Source organism: Coregonus clupeaformis, chromosome 27 (assembly GCF_020615455.1).
Source record: "Coregonus clupeaformis isolate EN_2021a chromosome 27, ASM2061545v1, whole genome shotgun sequence".
Lineage (NCBI taxonomy): Eukaryota > Metazoa > Chordata > Actinopteri > Salmoniformes > Salmonidae > Coregonus > Coregonus clupeaformis.
This window is the reverse complement of record NC_059218.1, coordinates 30,418,164-30,433,615: the sequence shown is the minus strand read 5'-3', so window position 1 is coordinate 30,433,615 and position 15,452 is coordinate 30,418,164. Positions and strand designations below refer to the sequence as shown.

The 15,452-nt window shown below is 44.1% G+C and overlaps 1 protein-coding gene across 1 annotated transcript in view; it reads left to right on the top strand.

Moving 5' to 3' along the window:
* Positions 1 to 12,100, top strand: part of LOC121541732 (protein turtle homolog A-like) — a 38,957-nt gene extending 26,857 nt beyond the window's left edge. The window contains exons 16-22 of the mRNA XM_041851003.2: positions 3,135 to 3,219; positions 3,597 to 3,767; positions 4,144 to 4,180; positions 6,795 to 9,428; positions 9,591 to 9,676; positions 10,089 to 10,254; positions 10,451 to 12,100. Coding sequence (XP_041706937.2) covers positions 3,135 to 3,219; positions 3,597 to 3,767; positions 4,144 to 4,180; positions 6,795 to 9,428; positions 9,591 to 9,676; positions 10,089 to 10,234 — 3,159 coding nt within the window. The 3' untranslated portion in view covers positions 10,235 to 10,254; positions 10,451 to 12,100. The remainder of the gene's footprint in view (positions 1 to 3,134; positions 3,220 to 3,596; positions 3,768 to 4,143; positions 4,181 to 6,794; positions 9,429 to 9,590; positions 9,677 to 10,088; positions 10,255 to 10,450) is intronic.
* The last annotated feature ends 3,352 nt before the right edge of the window (positions 12,101 to 15,452 follow it).

Below are 15,452 nucleotides of genomic sequence, written 5' to 3'. Positions count from 1 at the left end.
TAGAACCTAAATGGTTCTTTGGCTGTCCTCATAGGATAAGCCTTTGAATAACCATTTTTAGTTCCAGGTAGAACCCTTTTGGTCCCAGGTAGAACCCTTTTGGGTTCCATGAAGAACCCTTTCCACAGAGGGTTCTACATGGAACCCAAAATTGTTCTCCTATGGGGACAGCCAAAGAACCGTTTTGGAACCCTTTTTTCTAACAGTGTAAATTAGGCTTATCACATGGCAGCTATCATCTTTCTTCACTCTTTCAATCTACACTGAACAAAAATATAAACGCAACATGTAAAGTGTTGGTCCCATGTTTCATGAGCTGAAATAAAAGATCCCAGAAATTTTACATATGCACAAAAAGCTTACTTCTCTCAAATTCTGTACACAAATTTGTTTACATCCCAGTTAGTGAGCATTTCTCCTTTGCCAAGATAATCCATCCACCTGACATATGTGGCATATTAAACAGCATGATCATTACACAGGTGCACCTTGTGCTGGGGACAATAAAAGGCCACTCTAAAATGTGAAGATTTGTCACATAACACAATGCCACAGATGTCTCAAGTTTTGAAGGACCGTGCAATTGGCATGCTGACTGCAGCACTGTCCACCAACCGGCCTCACAACCGCAGACAATGTGTATGGCGTCGTGTGGTCGAGCGGTTTGCTGATGTCAACGTTGTGAACTGAGTGCCCAATGGTGGCGGTGGGGTTATGGTATGGGCAGGCATAAGCTACAGACAACAAACACAATTGCATTTAATTGTTGGCAATTTTAATGCACAGAGATACCGTGACGAGATCCTGAGGCCCATTGTCGTGCCATTCATCCACCGCCATCACCTCATGTTTCAGCAAGATAATGTTGTAAGGATCTGTGCACAATTCCTGGAAGATGAAAATGTCCCAGTTCTTCCATGGCCTGCATACATACCAGACATGTCACTCATTGAGCATGTTTGGGATGCTCTGGATCGACGTGTAGGACAGCATGTTCCAGTTCCCGCCAATATCCAGCAACTTCGCACAGCCATTGAAGAGGAGTGGGACAACATTCCACAGGCCACAATCAACAGCCTGATCAACTCTAAGCGAAGGAGATGTGTCGTGCTGCATGAGGCTAATGGTGGTCACACCAGATACTGACTGGTTTTCTGATCCACACCCCTACCTATTTTTTAAGGTATCTGTGACCAACAGATGCATATTTGTATTCCCAGTCATGTGAAATCCATAGATTAGGGCCTAATGAATTTATTTAAATTGACTGATTTCCTTAAATGAACTGTAACTCAGTACAATCTTGAAAATTGTTGCATGTGTGTTTGTATTTTTGTTCAGTGCCTTTGGAAAGTATTCAGACCCCTTGACTTTTTCCACATTTTGTTACGTTACAGCCTTATTCTAAAATTGATTAAATAAAACATTTTCCTCAGCAATCTACACACAATACCTCATAATGACAAAGCAAAAACAGGTTTTTATAATTTTTAGCACATTTATTTAAAAAAATAAAAAACGGAAATTCTTATTTACATAAGTATTTAGAGCCTTTGCTATGAGACTCGAAATTGAGCTCAGGTGCATCCTGTTTCCATTGATCATCCTTGAGATGTTTATACAACTTGATTTACCTGTGGTAAATTGGACATGATTTGGCAAGGCACACACCTGTCTATATAAGGTCCCACAGTTAACAGTTCACGTCAGAGCAAAAACTAAGCCATGAGGTCAAAGGAATTGTCCGTAGAGCTCCGAGACAGGATTGTGTCGAGGCACAGATCTGGGGAAGTTTACCAAAAAATGTCTGCAGTATTGAAGGTCCCGTAGAACACAGCTGCCTCCATCATTCTTAAATGGAAGAAGTTTGGAACCACCAAGACTCTTCCTAAATCTGTCCGCCCGGCCAAACTGAGCAATCGGGGGAGAAGGGCCTTGGTTAGGGAGGTGACCAAGAACCCAATGGTCACTCTGACAGAGCTCTAAAGTTCCTCTGTGAATATTGGAGAATCTTCCAGAAGGACAACCATCTCTGCAGCACTCCACCAATCAGGCCTTTATGGTAGAGTGGCCAGACGGAAGCCCCTCCTCAGTAAAAGGCCCATAACAGCCCGCTTGGAGTTTGCCAAAAGGCACCTAAAGGACTCTCAGACCATGAGAAACAAGATTCTCTGGTTTGATGAAACCAAGATTGAACTCTTTGGCCTGAATGCCAAGCGTCACGTCTGGAGGAAACCTTGCACCATCCCTACTGTGAAGCATGGTGGTGGCAGCATCATGCTGTGGGATGTTTGTCAGCGGCAGGGACTGTGAGACTAGTCAGGATTGAGGGAAAGATGAACGGAGCATTGTACAGAAAGATCCTTGATGAAAACCTGCTCCAGAGCGCTCAGGACCTCAGACTGGGGCGAAGGTTCACCTTCCAACAGGACAACGACCCTAAGCACACAGCGAAGACAACGCAGGAGTGGTTTCGGGACAAGTCTCTGAATGTCCTTGAGTGGCCCAGCCAGAGCCCGGACTTGAACCCGATCGAACATCTCTGGAGAGACCTGAAAATAGCTGTTCAGCGACGCTCCCCATCCAACCTGTCAGAGCTTGAGAGGATCTGCAGAGAAGAATGGGAGAAACTCCCCAAATACAGGTGTGTCAAGCTTGTAGCATCATACCCAAGAAGATTCAAGGCTATAATCGCTGCCAATGGTGCTTCAACAAAGTACTTAGTAAAGGGTCTGAATACTTATGTAAATGTGATATTTCAGTTGTTTTTATTTTTAACAAATTAGCAAACATTTCTAAAACTGTTTTTGTTTTGTCATTATGGGGTATTGTGTGCACATTGATGAGGGGGAAAAAAACAATTTTATCAATTTAAAAATAAGGCCGTAACGTAACAAAACGTGGAAAAAGTAAAGGGGTCTGACTACTTTCCGAATGCACTGTATATCCTTCCTTCCCTCTCTGTCTACCTCCTTTTTTCACTCTCTCCTTCTCTTCCCTAAATCTGAATTCAGATGAGCCTGATTAGCATTGCAGGCGCAATCCCATGTTGACAAAGTATGGTTTCATCCCCCTGCCCCTCTGTCCTCCCCGTGTGTGTGTATCTATGTGTGTGTTTGTATGTGTGTGTCTAGGACTCTGTGTACGAGCTGCGGCTGCTGTCCCGGCGAGGGGAGTTGCTGAGCGAGCCTAGTCCATCAGTTAACGTCTCCAACATGGGTTAGTGTTTCAGGCTGGGGAGCCAGGCAGAGCCATGCAGGCAGTCTCTCTCCTCTCTGTTCCACTGGCACCACATAATTAGAACAGCCCTCTGGAGAATACTGGTCTATTAGGAGTCTGAATGATGGAAATATTGCAGCTAATAACTTAGTTAGAATTAGACCATAGTCTGGCTTTTTTAACATGATATTAATATTTCATTATGGGACATATTGAAGACCGATATAACAGAGGTAGACATCATGCTTCTATTCTGTCATGCTGTATATTGGGTGAACTGCCCTAGTGTATCTACTGTAAGGGAATTAATGCATTGTTAACATTTGGTTGTGGTAAATCTCTGTGTTATGGATGCTGATGTTGTGGTCATGCCACAGGGATGGATATGTACCCTGCCAGTTCCCGCCTCCTGGAGTTTGTACCCGAACCGCTATTGGCTGGAGTGATGGGAGGCGTCGCCTTCCTGTGTTTGGCCCTCATCCTGGTCGTAGGGACAGTGTGTATCATCAGTCACAAGAGAGACCAGCGACGCAGGAAGAAGAAAGATGGTGAAATATTATCACTTAACTAATTACATGCACTATGAGCACCACGATACAGCATATAGATGTCCTCCAATACTCTTTCATAAATCATAGTTCAGTGCATAGACATGATGCCATGCTTGTCAACTCCATCCCACTTTAGTTGTAAAATATATTAATGTAATTTACATTGCAGCTAATTAGGGTCATTTCTCATTAATGTTGCTGATTAATGTGCCAGTAATTAACTTTGAGGGATGGCCTATTGCTGTGCCTCCGGACATTTATGGCTGCTTTGATTGGGCTCATATTATTGGGCTTGATTTAATTTTTTCGTTGATTTCCTTTCAATGGTGACTGTGTCATTGTGAATCATCATCTTTCCCCCCTGCCCTTTCAGATCTCCCTCCTGCCATCTATAAAAGCCCCTCCTCAAAGTAAGTCCCTCTCCTCCATATTCTTTTTCATTGTTTTCCCTCTCATTGCCATTTTAGTTTTACTTAAGATTCTATTTTTTTCAGACTTTCAGGAAATTTGAAAGTACCATACCCAACCTTCGCCTTTGTCTTAATGTCATTTTTTAAAAGACTGGTATTTTCAAGGCATCTTAAGACGTCTTCAAGACGTGTCTATAGACACATTTCAATTTTTTCAAAGACATTGGGTTGGGTAGGTTACCTCCTAAATGTAATCTGTCCAAAATTGTTACCCAAACTCAGTAACATAATCTGATTACTTTAAGTTAATTTTAGATTAGTTTCCCCTTAAGAGGCATTAGAAGAAGACACACATATATATGACCAATTAAACAACATCTATTGCAGGATAAATCAAAGTTAGAGTTTACATAGCTGGCCATAAATGGATGTTGCATTTTACTTTATGGGTTGGTTATGTAGGCTTCTTCTAACCCATTGCGTTCTACTACAGATAATAATATGATTATTAGGTTATATCTTTACATAAAAAAACTAAGTCTGTCAGATTTCCAGTCATTTCAATTAATTTAATAACCCTTGATCTTCAAAAATAGGACTTATAAATATGGAAGTATAGATTAGCCAAATTGTTTTACCTCAGCATAACCCAAAAACTACAGATTTATTAGCCTACTCTGTTGTTTATGATTTTGTTGTCATGGAGGACTGATTGGGCTCATTGTTTCGAATTGAAAAATAAATGTTGCTCTCATGGAATGGTATGCTTTGAGCACTACCGAGAAAGTGCTATTTGCATTTGAAAAATGTATGCCATATGCTGCATTTGCTATAACCCTATTGTTTACGTTTTTGTTGGTGACACTTTGATATCTCAATAATTTGCAGCGGTTTAAGGGTGAATCCACAGTTGAAACAATAACAAAATGGACACCCCGCCTCTATTTTGGTAAAAAGCTGAGGGCTGGGCCTGGAGAAATGTAACCACGCTCAGATGAATAGACAGAGCTACAGCTGCAAGGACTGACCATCTATCATATCAACATTATTGTTTGAACCATGTTTTAAGGCTACATTGTTTGTTTACATTGACAATGTTTACAAACATTAGAGAAAAACAAGTATATATTTTGGGTTCTCATGGGGTGTGACAGTTGAACTAAGCTCATGAGGCATTTATAAGTTATATTCTTCAAGAATCAATGGGTATATGTCATTAATTTATAAGTCCAAACATGGATGTAGCAACTACATGTTGCCCCTTTAAGTCTATTAAAAGTATGCGAATCAGAGTATGTGTCCGTTAGGCCTATAGACATTATTTTTCAATCAGCACAAATTAGATTGAGCAATAAAAACCCCAGTCGTGGTCTTCTTAAATTAAACTTGTTTTTGACAGTATGGAGCACAATACCAAGGAGGAGTTTACAAGTTAGGAACTCCCTCAAACTTTTATTCCATGATCAAATTAAATCAATCAAATGTATTTCTAAAGCCCTTTTTTCATCAGCAGATGTCACAAAGTGCTATACAGAAACCCAGCCTAAAACCCCAAACAGCAAGCAATGCAGATGTAGAAGCACGGTGGCTAGGAAAAACTCCCTAGAAAGGCAGGAACCTAGGAAGAAACCTAGAGAGGAAACAGGCTCTGAGGGGTGGCCAGTCCTCTTCTGGCTGTGCGGGGTGGAGATTATAAGAGTACGTGGCCATTAAGGCCAGATTGTTCTTCAAGATGTTCAAACGTTCATAGATGACCAGCAGGGTCAAATAATAATCCATATGCAGCTGTTGCAAGAGCGCATCTTTCACTGGCTGTCCACTGGTCGCAAAAACAATGATCGATAGGCAATTTAAACTTCTTCAATTCAACCATAATTGGGTTAAAATACACATCTATATTTGTGAACAGCCATCCACAACAACCATAATCTGTAAGGCTCAAATAACTAAATGAGAGAGCAGCAGTGTGATTCACATCAATGCGCTATGTAGATATCAATAATAAGTGATATCTGTATCGTCCTTACCTCCAAGCGTTTATTCAAGTTGGATAAACTTTCGATGCCGACAGCAGTCACACCATTGTATCCTACAAAAGCCTATTCCTGCTCTTTTCCTGCGATCCATCAAACGCTTTAGTGTGTCATCATAGTGGTCTCTGACTTGTGGTCAGACTCGCTCAGGCGGAACAAATTTTAACTTGTGCCTTTTTTCAATGCTGATTTGAATGTCATTGAGAAAACAGAAATGTGTCAAATATGTTTTTCCGCAAATATCCTTTCTGAATTTAAAGTAACCCTAGAAGTAATCATCTAGTTTTTCAAAAGTATCTGATTACAATATTTTTGCTGGTAGCGTAGCAGATTACAGTTACAGTCTTTTGTTAAACTGTAACATGTAACGGGTTTCATGTAATCCGTTACTCCCCAACCTTGCTTAAGATGTCTCAAGATGTCTTCACAAAACATCTCTAGACATGGTTGGTGATGGCTCGGTAAAGTGGCCCTTCGACCTGGTGAATATTCCCTGTTCGCTCTCTCTCGCTCTCATCCTTCCTTTAAACCCTTCGCTCTCTCGCTCTCTCGCTCTCTCGCTCTCTCGCTCTCTCTCGTAGCGGGTCCCTTGCTAACAGTCCAGACAGTGTGCTGAAGCAGAAGCTCCTCCATTCCCACTATCCTGGCTCCACCTCCCCCTCCTGCTCCTCCTCCCAGTCGGACCACTCCTCTTTCGGCAGACCCAGCCGCGGTGAGTACCAGGACCAGTGCCAGCAGCTGCTCTCCTGCCGCCCACCTCCTCCTCACTACGCCCCCCACCACCACCACCACCTCCCCAGGACAGGCTCTTCTCCCACTTCCCCTCTAGAGTTAATCTCCAGAGGCCCTGACAGTCTCTTCATGATGCAGCCCTACGACCAGGCCTCCATCCACATTTCCCACAACATGAGATCCCTGAGGAAAGACTTCCCACAATCCACAGGGGTCCAGAGGTCAGTGTCCCTTCGCTCTGAGAAGAGTGTGAGGAGGGAGCCGCCGTTTGTTCTCTCAGTGGACCTACCCCCCTGTGGTGGATCTAACCCCAACCCCACGACCAGGGTCCGGGCCATGGCCAAACACCTTTCCCTCCATGGACGATTCTATCTGGATGGGGAGCAGGACAGTTTTGCTGGACATCCAGGCAAGAGTAGTCCCTACTCAGACAGTAACTCAGACATGTACCCCCAGACAAGCCTGGAGGAGAGCAACCCAGGATACACGTCACTAAAGCGGGCCGTCCAGCCCGCTACCGCCAGCACCCTGGTGCTACAGATGGAGCATGAGAGGGAGACGGGCAACATGAGCAGGTGTCTGAAGCTGGCCCGGGAGAGAGAGGAGCTGGAGAGAAAGCTACGGAAGTACACGCTGGAGAGGAACGCTACTTTAGATGGGAAGAGCGAGAGACCAGGCAGAGATGAGGAGAGCTGTAGAGAGACTGAAGAATGCGATCCCATATGGAAACCTCAGGAAAGCACCTCTCCACAAAATCACCCCCATCACTGTGACCCCCAGGCCAACTTGGGGAGCTCTAGCATGGCCAAAGGGCCTTTGTCCCCATCTTATATTCACTGGGAGGCCAGCCCTCTCACCTCAGCCACCAGCCTGGTCGCAGCCCATCACACCCCCTCTGAGAGGACAGCGACCCTCCACTGTGACCGTCCAGTCACTCAATGTCCCTTTCTGTCACCTGTCACACAACACCCCCTCAGGGATAAGCGAGCAGAGGGTCACTCTAAGAGGAGGGTGAGTCACCAGCCACTAGAGAGGCAAGAAGGGAAAGAAGCTGCGAGGGTCAAGACACACACAGGGCTTTGTGATGCTACTCACATGTCAACAGAGATGAAGGGAGATGACTCAGAGTCACATGAATGGAACAGCAAGAGTAATCAATGCCATTCCAAGTCTAAACCAGATGTATCTGTCAACAAAGTGCCTGGTTCATGGAAAGTGGAGTTAGCAAGGTCACAGCCATTTGAAAAGCCATCTCAACACACATTGGTGGATCTCTTAGACTGTATAGAGATGAGCGTGGATGAACCAGAGGATGAAGGCTCAGTGGATCCTCCTACCAATCCCATAATGCTCCAGAGACATGACCTATTGGCCGAGAAAGACCACAGAAGACCGCAAACCACAAAAGAAGTCCGCAGAGGCCATCCATTGGACCACAGAAAGAGCCCAGTGTCTAGAGAGGAGCGGGAGAAGTGGCACAGGAGGTCACCTTGGGGCAGAAGCCCAGCTACCATTCAGCCTCCCAGGCCGGTGCTCAGGAAGGCCCTCAGTCTAGGAGGCTCTCAGAACGGGGATGACCGCCACCACCAGCGCAGCCACAGTCTAGACTCCAGGAGACAATCCCAGGTTAACTTCCTGACGCCTGATGCCTGGGTAGACTCTCTCAGCCAGGAGAACTGCTCCTCTCCTTTCTCCATCCGGCCAGACTCTGTGTTCTGGGAACCGGAATTCACCTCAGCTCCTGAGACCAACCACACAGAGGCCCCCCCTGCCTGCCCTCCTCCCCCTCCTCCCCCCCAGGACCCCCAGCCTCCCAGCAGGGCCCCACAGCAGCTTTATGAAGCATACAAGGGTAATATGCACATCCCAAAAGTAAGAAAACTGGTGCTGGAGAGACAGCAGCCGCTCCCCCCAACCCCTCCTCCAGTGCCTTCGGGCCCCATCCACCACCCCCACAACCCCCGCAAAAAGGCCTCCATCTTCCCAGACGCCTCCAGGTGGCCCATCACCTACCAGGAGGCCCTGAGGTCCGTGCAGCGCATGGAGGCCAGGAAGAATGCCTCTCTCCCCAGGGACCACAGGGAGCACTGTAGAGGCAGAACTACAGCTCCCTCCCTGGTCAGGGGTTACAGCTGGCCTGCACCCCTTCACACCTCTCAGCCACCCCAGGAGGAGGAGAAGCAGGAGGTGGTAGAAGAGGAGGAGGAGGAAGAGGAGGAGGAGGAGGAGGAGGAAGGAGAGGAGAGGTATGGGGGGCATGAGACAGAGGTGGAGATTGGGAGGTATCATCGGGGAGTGCCAGACTCAGGGGGGAGCTACAGTAGCTATACCAGCCAGAGCAGTGGCAGGGGGAGTCTGGAGCCTCCCAATGGGCGCCTGTCCATCTGCCTGTCCCCAACCCTCACCAGCTCTCCTGAGACCATCGAGGAGATACAGGGGAACACAGAGGAGACACGCCTACAGGACATGGAGGCATTGAAAAGGTGAGTGCTTCAGTCTTCCTTTATTTACATCTCTATTGCTATCTGTCTACATTGTCCCTTTCACATTGAGCAAGATGCAACACAATGAATAGCCAATTAAATAAAATGTCCTTCAACATCAGCCATCACAAACTTTCCACTTGTGTGTGTGTGTTTCTTCAGGAGAAAGGCCTCAGTGGATGAGAACTATGAGTGGGATTCAACTGATGTGTCCATTCAGCCAGGAGACCAAGACCTTGAAGGCAGAAGTGAGAGAGCTATAATGTTCCTTTTTAGACTGGCATGCCACTGTCTGTGAATTAAAGATGTTCAGAACTGAGTTGAATAACACTAGCTCTGTTGCTTAAGAACAGGCGTGTGAAACTAATTTTGCCCTAAGGGTCACATTCGGTCTTCACCGAGGCCACACGGCAAATTGGTTATCTTGCCTTGCTGTCAAGATCCACACAAAATATTCTGTCCACTCTTTTGGGACATTTTTAATGTTCCTGTCTAGCTTTCGTTGTGGTGACTGTTAGCGGGCTAGACACAGGGAAGACACTTAGTTATTTTTTTTAAATTAAAGGTTCTTCAGAAATTCTTCAATTGGTTTGATTGACACCCCTGCTTTAGATCATATAAGGATCTTTCTAATCGATATCCAATCTTCTCCTGCTCTAGGCCTGTTCTCCTCAGTGAGTCTACTGAAGTCTACTCCCAGCATGCACCATTCCAGGAAGGGCCTCAAAGAGTCAGTCCAATTCCAGGGTCATCACCATGTGACCAGCCGCTACTCAGACCCCGAGCCAGAGACTGTGCTGTTCTGACAGTCCAATCTATACCTAAGGTCAGCTCAGAGCTCTCATTTCTGTTATTGTTTGTCTGAACAGGACTATAGATCTGTGTGATTGGCTGTGTTTACCCATGTCCCTCCCACCTTATTGTGTGGGTGTTTTTGTTTTCTCTGTTTGTATGCGTCTGTCGGTCTTCTCCCGTTACTTTCTACTAATATCCCAGTGAATTTCACACTTTTATTTATACAGACTTCCACCAACAATGTGAAAATAGAGTGCCATCCTCAGCAATTCAGTATGGATCAACCTCTCAACCATCTGACTGACTGGACTCTGGTGGACGCTCAGGGGCTGAGTAAAGGATTGGCTGTTGTTGTTCAGAGCTGTACCTACCAAAGAGGACTCTCACCACTGATTTACAAGAGCTAGTAGTTACATTGATTGATCTCTGCTACTTCTATGGAATATTATGTATATGGTACTTGTTACCAAGTCAGTGAATAAGCAGGTACAATCTTTGGTCTGCCTTGCCCATCATCATGGCACTGACATTAATCAATACAATAATCAAACTCTTGGTCTCACAGAAGAACAGTTGGAGACTCTTTTTATTGGTTTGAGAAAAGGCAAACCACTGCTGGGCTGGCACTTTGTTCCACTGCTACAACACTTTCAACGTATGACAGAGCTATGATGGATGATCAATTTTCTGTGAGATGGAGAGAGAGAGAGAGCGAGAGAGAGAGCTTGAGAGGGCCGGATAACAGGACTGATGGACATTGTGCAGAAGAAGTAGGCCGCATCATGGCTTTTTCACAAGTATTCTTTTTTCACAGGCCTGGCCTAGTGTGACAGCATCTGCAGTACAACCCTGAGCTCTGAGTAGACAATCAATACCATTACCCCAGGAGGTTAACTCACTAGGGTTGATCAGATGTAGCTTTAGATCACGCTATGAAGAACGACTGCTTTCTTTTCTACCCATATTCTCAAGATGTAGCTCATCTAATTTCTCTCTGTTTTTAACCTCATTGATGTCGTGCAATGTTTTGTACTGTCAATTGATTTTTTTGTACCCAGAGTGCAGTAGTTTTTGTGTGTGTGCCTGTTGCTGCGATAAATGAAGGCCATTTTTTTCACCAAACTTGTGTAAAATGAGAATGATTATCAGTGCGCATTAGCGGCAAGATATTGTTTGCCATGTCTAATTTGGAGATTGAAACTGAAATCAGATTTTTTCAATCAGTCGATCTCCGAGTCATCCGAGTCAGGGAGGGAGATGAGAATTCACAGCATGTCAGAGGAGTTAATTAGGTTCTAGAATGCCTTCCAGCACAACGTCTGGTGAGAGAGGAGAGGAGAGGAGGGGAGCCGGGGATATAAATGCCTTTTGAGCTGTACTCATTCTGTTATCAGTTTACAACGGCAGATCACCCCCACTTACCCTCCATTTTAATTTCAACTAACATTTTGTACACAGAAATTACTTCCAGGGAAATGTCAGTTTGTCCACTTTGGGTTTTATATACGTGCTATGGCTCTCAATAGCAATACAATGCCAATATACTGTACATTAATTATTTTCCTCAGACTGAGTGCAAATGCAGCAAGAAGAATGACAACAAATATATTGCTACTTTGCTATTGTAAAGGAACACATTGGGATTGTATACAAAATTATAAAGGTTAACTATTTTCCAGGTTTCTGTGCACTTAAGATATATTTGTTTTTATACCGAAAATTATTCAGTGTTTTGTATAGACTGACTATAGTGTATTCCTTTGTATGTTCTGTGCTTTGTTTACTGATTATGTACTACTTACTGTACAATGTATCCTTATATACATACATATTTTCCAGAGAACTGAATAATAAATACTTGTTCTATTCATGTTTTATTCAGTACCCCAAAGCAATTATTTGGCTTTTTTTAAATTATAATTTAAATGAGCATTTACTACTTCAACACATTATTATAAACCTGAAGCTTGATATGTTTACATTAAATAACGTCCCTCTATCTCTCTTTTATCTCCTTGATATAACTTTTCACCTTTTCATGCAGTTGTGCTTTTTCTCCATCAGAAGCGTTCCCTCGGTCTGGAAGAGGACATCATTATAAAGCCATTAACAGGTCATGATGCAGCAGATAACTATTCCATGTGTTAGGCCTATCTGTCTGAAGGACCTACCTCTTCCACTAGAGCGTGTTGTTACCCAGCATTTTGATCACCATGTGTATTCACCGACTCACAGAACAACAATTAACAAACTTCAGACTTTGAGACCTTTGTTTATCAGTAGGTGTGACATTTGATGGTGATGTTTAATTTCATTTTCACTTAGCCATGCTTTAGAAAAGTTATCAAATAACGACCACAAAAGGAAATGGAATTGCCATGGAATTCATAAAACAAACAGTATTCTTTTGAAAAAAAAAATTTCAGAGGAAAATTACAGAAATATCAAAAATATCCTTTATGTAAAACAATGATTTAAGATATAGATCAAGGATTGTGTATTGACTATGGTCAGTCAAGTATACTGTTGCCTTGGTGATGGATTGATGTTATAAAGTTGCTGCAGTTGAAAAACAAAATAACACACATTTGCACTTATATAAACTTGCCATGATTATATAGTGTTCCTTGTGGAGAAGACGTGGCTGGGAAGAATACTAAGCATACTGTGATAGATGTCAGATGATGCTACTGTACTGTATATGAGGTGTCTTATAGACCATTTCTTCCATCTCTCTCACTCTCTTCACACGGCCTATTAGAATTGACTTGACCTTGAGCCCAGAGAGAGAAGCACATTGACTTCATTAGCTCGTCCTCAGTCAGACTCACAGCACAACATCATGCAGCATTTGTCACAGGTGGTGAGCATGGTTAAAGAAATGACCCTGGGTGAACCCACGGGAGCTAGGGGCAGGCAGACAGGCACATGTGCACACACTCAGCAAAGACACACACACACGTGCATGCACGCCGACACACGCATGTGTGCAAGCTCTCTCGCTCTCTTCTGTATAAACTGTTAAAGGCTCACTGCAGTCAAAAACATGATTTTCCTGTGTTTTATATATATTTCCACATTGAGGTTGGAATAATACTGTGAAATTGTGAAAATCATGATAATTCCCTTTTAGTGTAAGAGCTGTTTGAAAAGATTGCCTGAAATTTCAGTCTGTTTTGGCGGGATGGCGTTTTGGCCTGCCTGGTGAGCAATAAAAAGGAGAGTTCCAAACCTCTGCAAATAGCAGCTAGTTTTCAGTTTTGCCCACCCCACTCAGACCACTCTGCTTGAGAAATTGCTCTTTGCTAAGAAGCTATTTTTGTTTATTTTTGACTATTTTAATTGAAATAATCACAGTAAGGTACTTAATTGTTACCCAGAAATTATTTGATATTGAGATAAAAACAGCTGCATTGTATCTTTAAGCCCTATAGAGAGTTCGGTGATCCAGCTATTTTAACCTTCAACCCAAAGTGTTGTTTCTCTGTGAGTTCCATGTCATTCAGGTAGTTTTTTGCGATCCGTCCTTACCCAGGTCTCGGGTCCTGTCCCCATGCTTCTCTACAGCTTGGAGCCCTCTGAATGATTTCCCTTCACTGGCCCTGTCTGGGCAGAGCACATCCCTCAGCGGCAGAATAATTGGTTCAGAAAAAGGTATCCCTGCTGGTATCACTGTGAGTCAGTCTCTCTCTCTCTCTCTCTCTCTCTCTCTCTCTCTCTCTCTCTCTCTCTCTCTCTCTCTCTCTCTCTCTCTCTCTCTCTCTCTCTCTCTCTCTCTCTCTCTCTCTCTCTCTCTCTCTCTCTCTCTCTCTCTCTCTCTCTCTCTCTCTCTCTCTCTCTCTCTCCTCCTCTCCTCTCCTCTCCTCTCCTCTCTCCCTGTCCCTCTGTTTCAGTGTCTCTCTCTGCAGCATGCCTGGCTGCGTGGCACACATTTCCTCTCAGCTGAAAGCTTGTCAAGCAACACCTCTCAGTTAACGCCTGATCTGCTCACATCTCACAATCACTAATGAAGTGTCTTTGCCATTAAAGGTCAGCTTGTTGTCATCTGCCACCCACCACCATGCCAGTCCTTTACCTTCTGTCTGGACAGGGGGATGACAGAGAGTGGTACATCCTGATTGGACATGGAGAGGACGGAGAGTGGTACATCCTGATTGGACAGGAGGAGGACAGAGAGTGGTACATCCTGATTGGACAGGGGAGGACAGAGAGTGGTACATCCTGATTGGACAGAGTGGGTAAAGTGCCCCAGGATGGATGACGGCCTCTCTTCCCTCCCTCATGTCAACCAAGCTTTTCAAACCAATAACAACTGCTCTCCTGCCCCCAGCCCTCCACCCTCCACCCTATCACTCCATTATTATTCTACTGTACCATTCCCAGGCATCTCCCCCAAACTCCTCTGTTGCTAGCTTGCATCAAATTGCTTTTTGCACCTTCCTGGCACCTTGCTGCAGATTTGAGAGAGGCAAGGGGTTGTTGGGCCCGTCTCAAAGCTCCTCCACCTAAGAGCCTCTTGTTGGGGCTGTCAAGTGCCATTAAACCAAAGGGAAACCTTCTCTGTGCCAGACAATTATACTCTGCCATTGTTGTCACCGTATCCTGAAGTTGTGCTGCATTTTCAGTATGATTGGGTACAGCCATAGGAGGGATGACGATGGGAGAGGGACAGTGTCGTCATCGATAAGAATTTGCCTTGAGATATGAATGAATGTGCAATACCTTTCTCAAGTTTGCTTTGTTGATTGTTGTCCATAGGTCAGATGTTATGTAAGAGGTGAGTTGAATGACCTGGTAGCATTTGTGGTTACACAAAACAGCTTGTGTCTTTTTATGATTATTCCCTACATGAGAACTCTTCATTATTAATGAAAACCTCAATCTATAGTAATGGTCATGAATGTCAATGGTATGGATGTTATGGTAATTCCTGTATTATACATGTTCACTGTCCCCACCAACTCCAAATTATGCTGTAGCTTTCCTGCAGTCAAATGACCAAATCGCGCTATAGTGGCCTCATGGGTGGAATGTTATTAATATTTTTCATAATTTCATAATTAATAAACATTAATAATTTTTTAAACGCTGAAAATTTGGTGTTTCTATGTCCAACGGTTTTGTTATATTTCAGTCTTCTGTGATGTATATTAAGTGTAATATTGGGATGCAAACTCAAAATTGAGTACACTCCAACTCTATATCTGACATGGTACAGGTGTCTTCTTT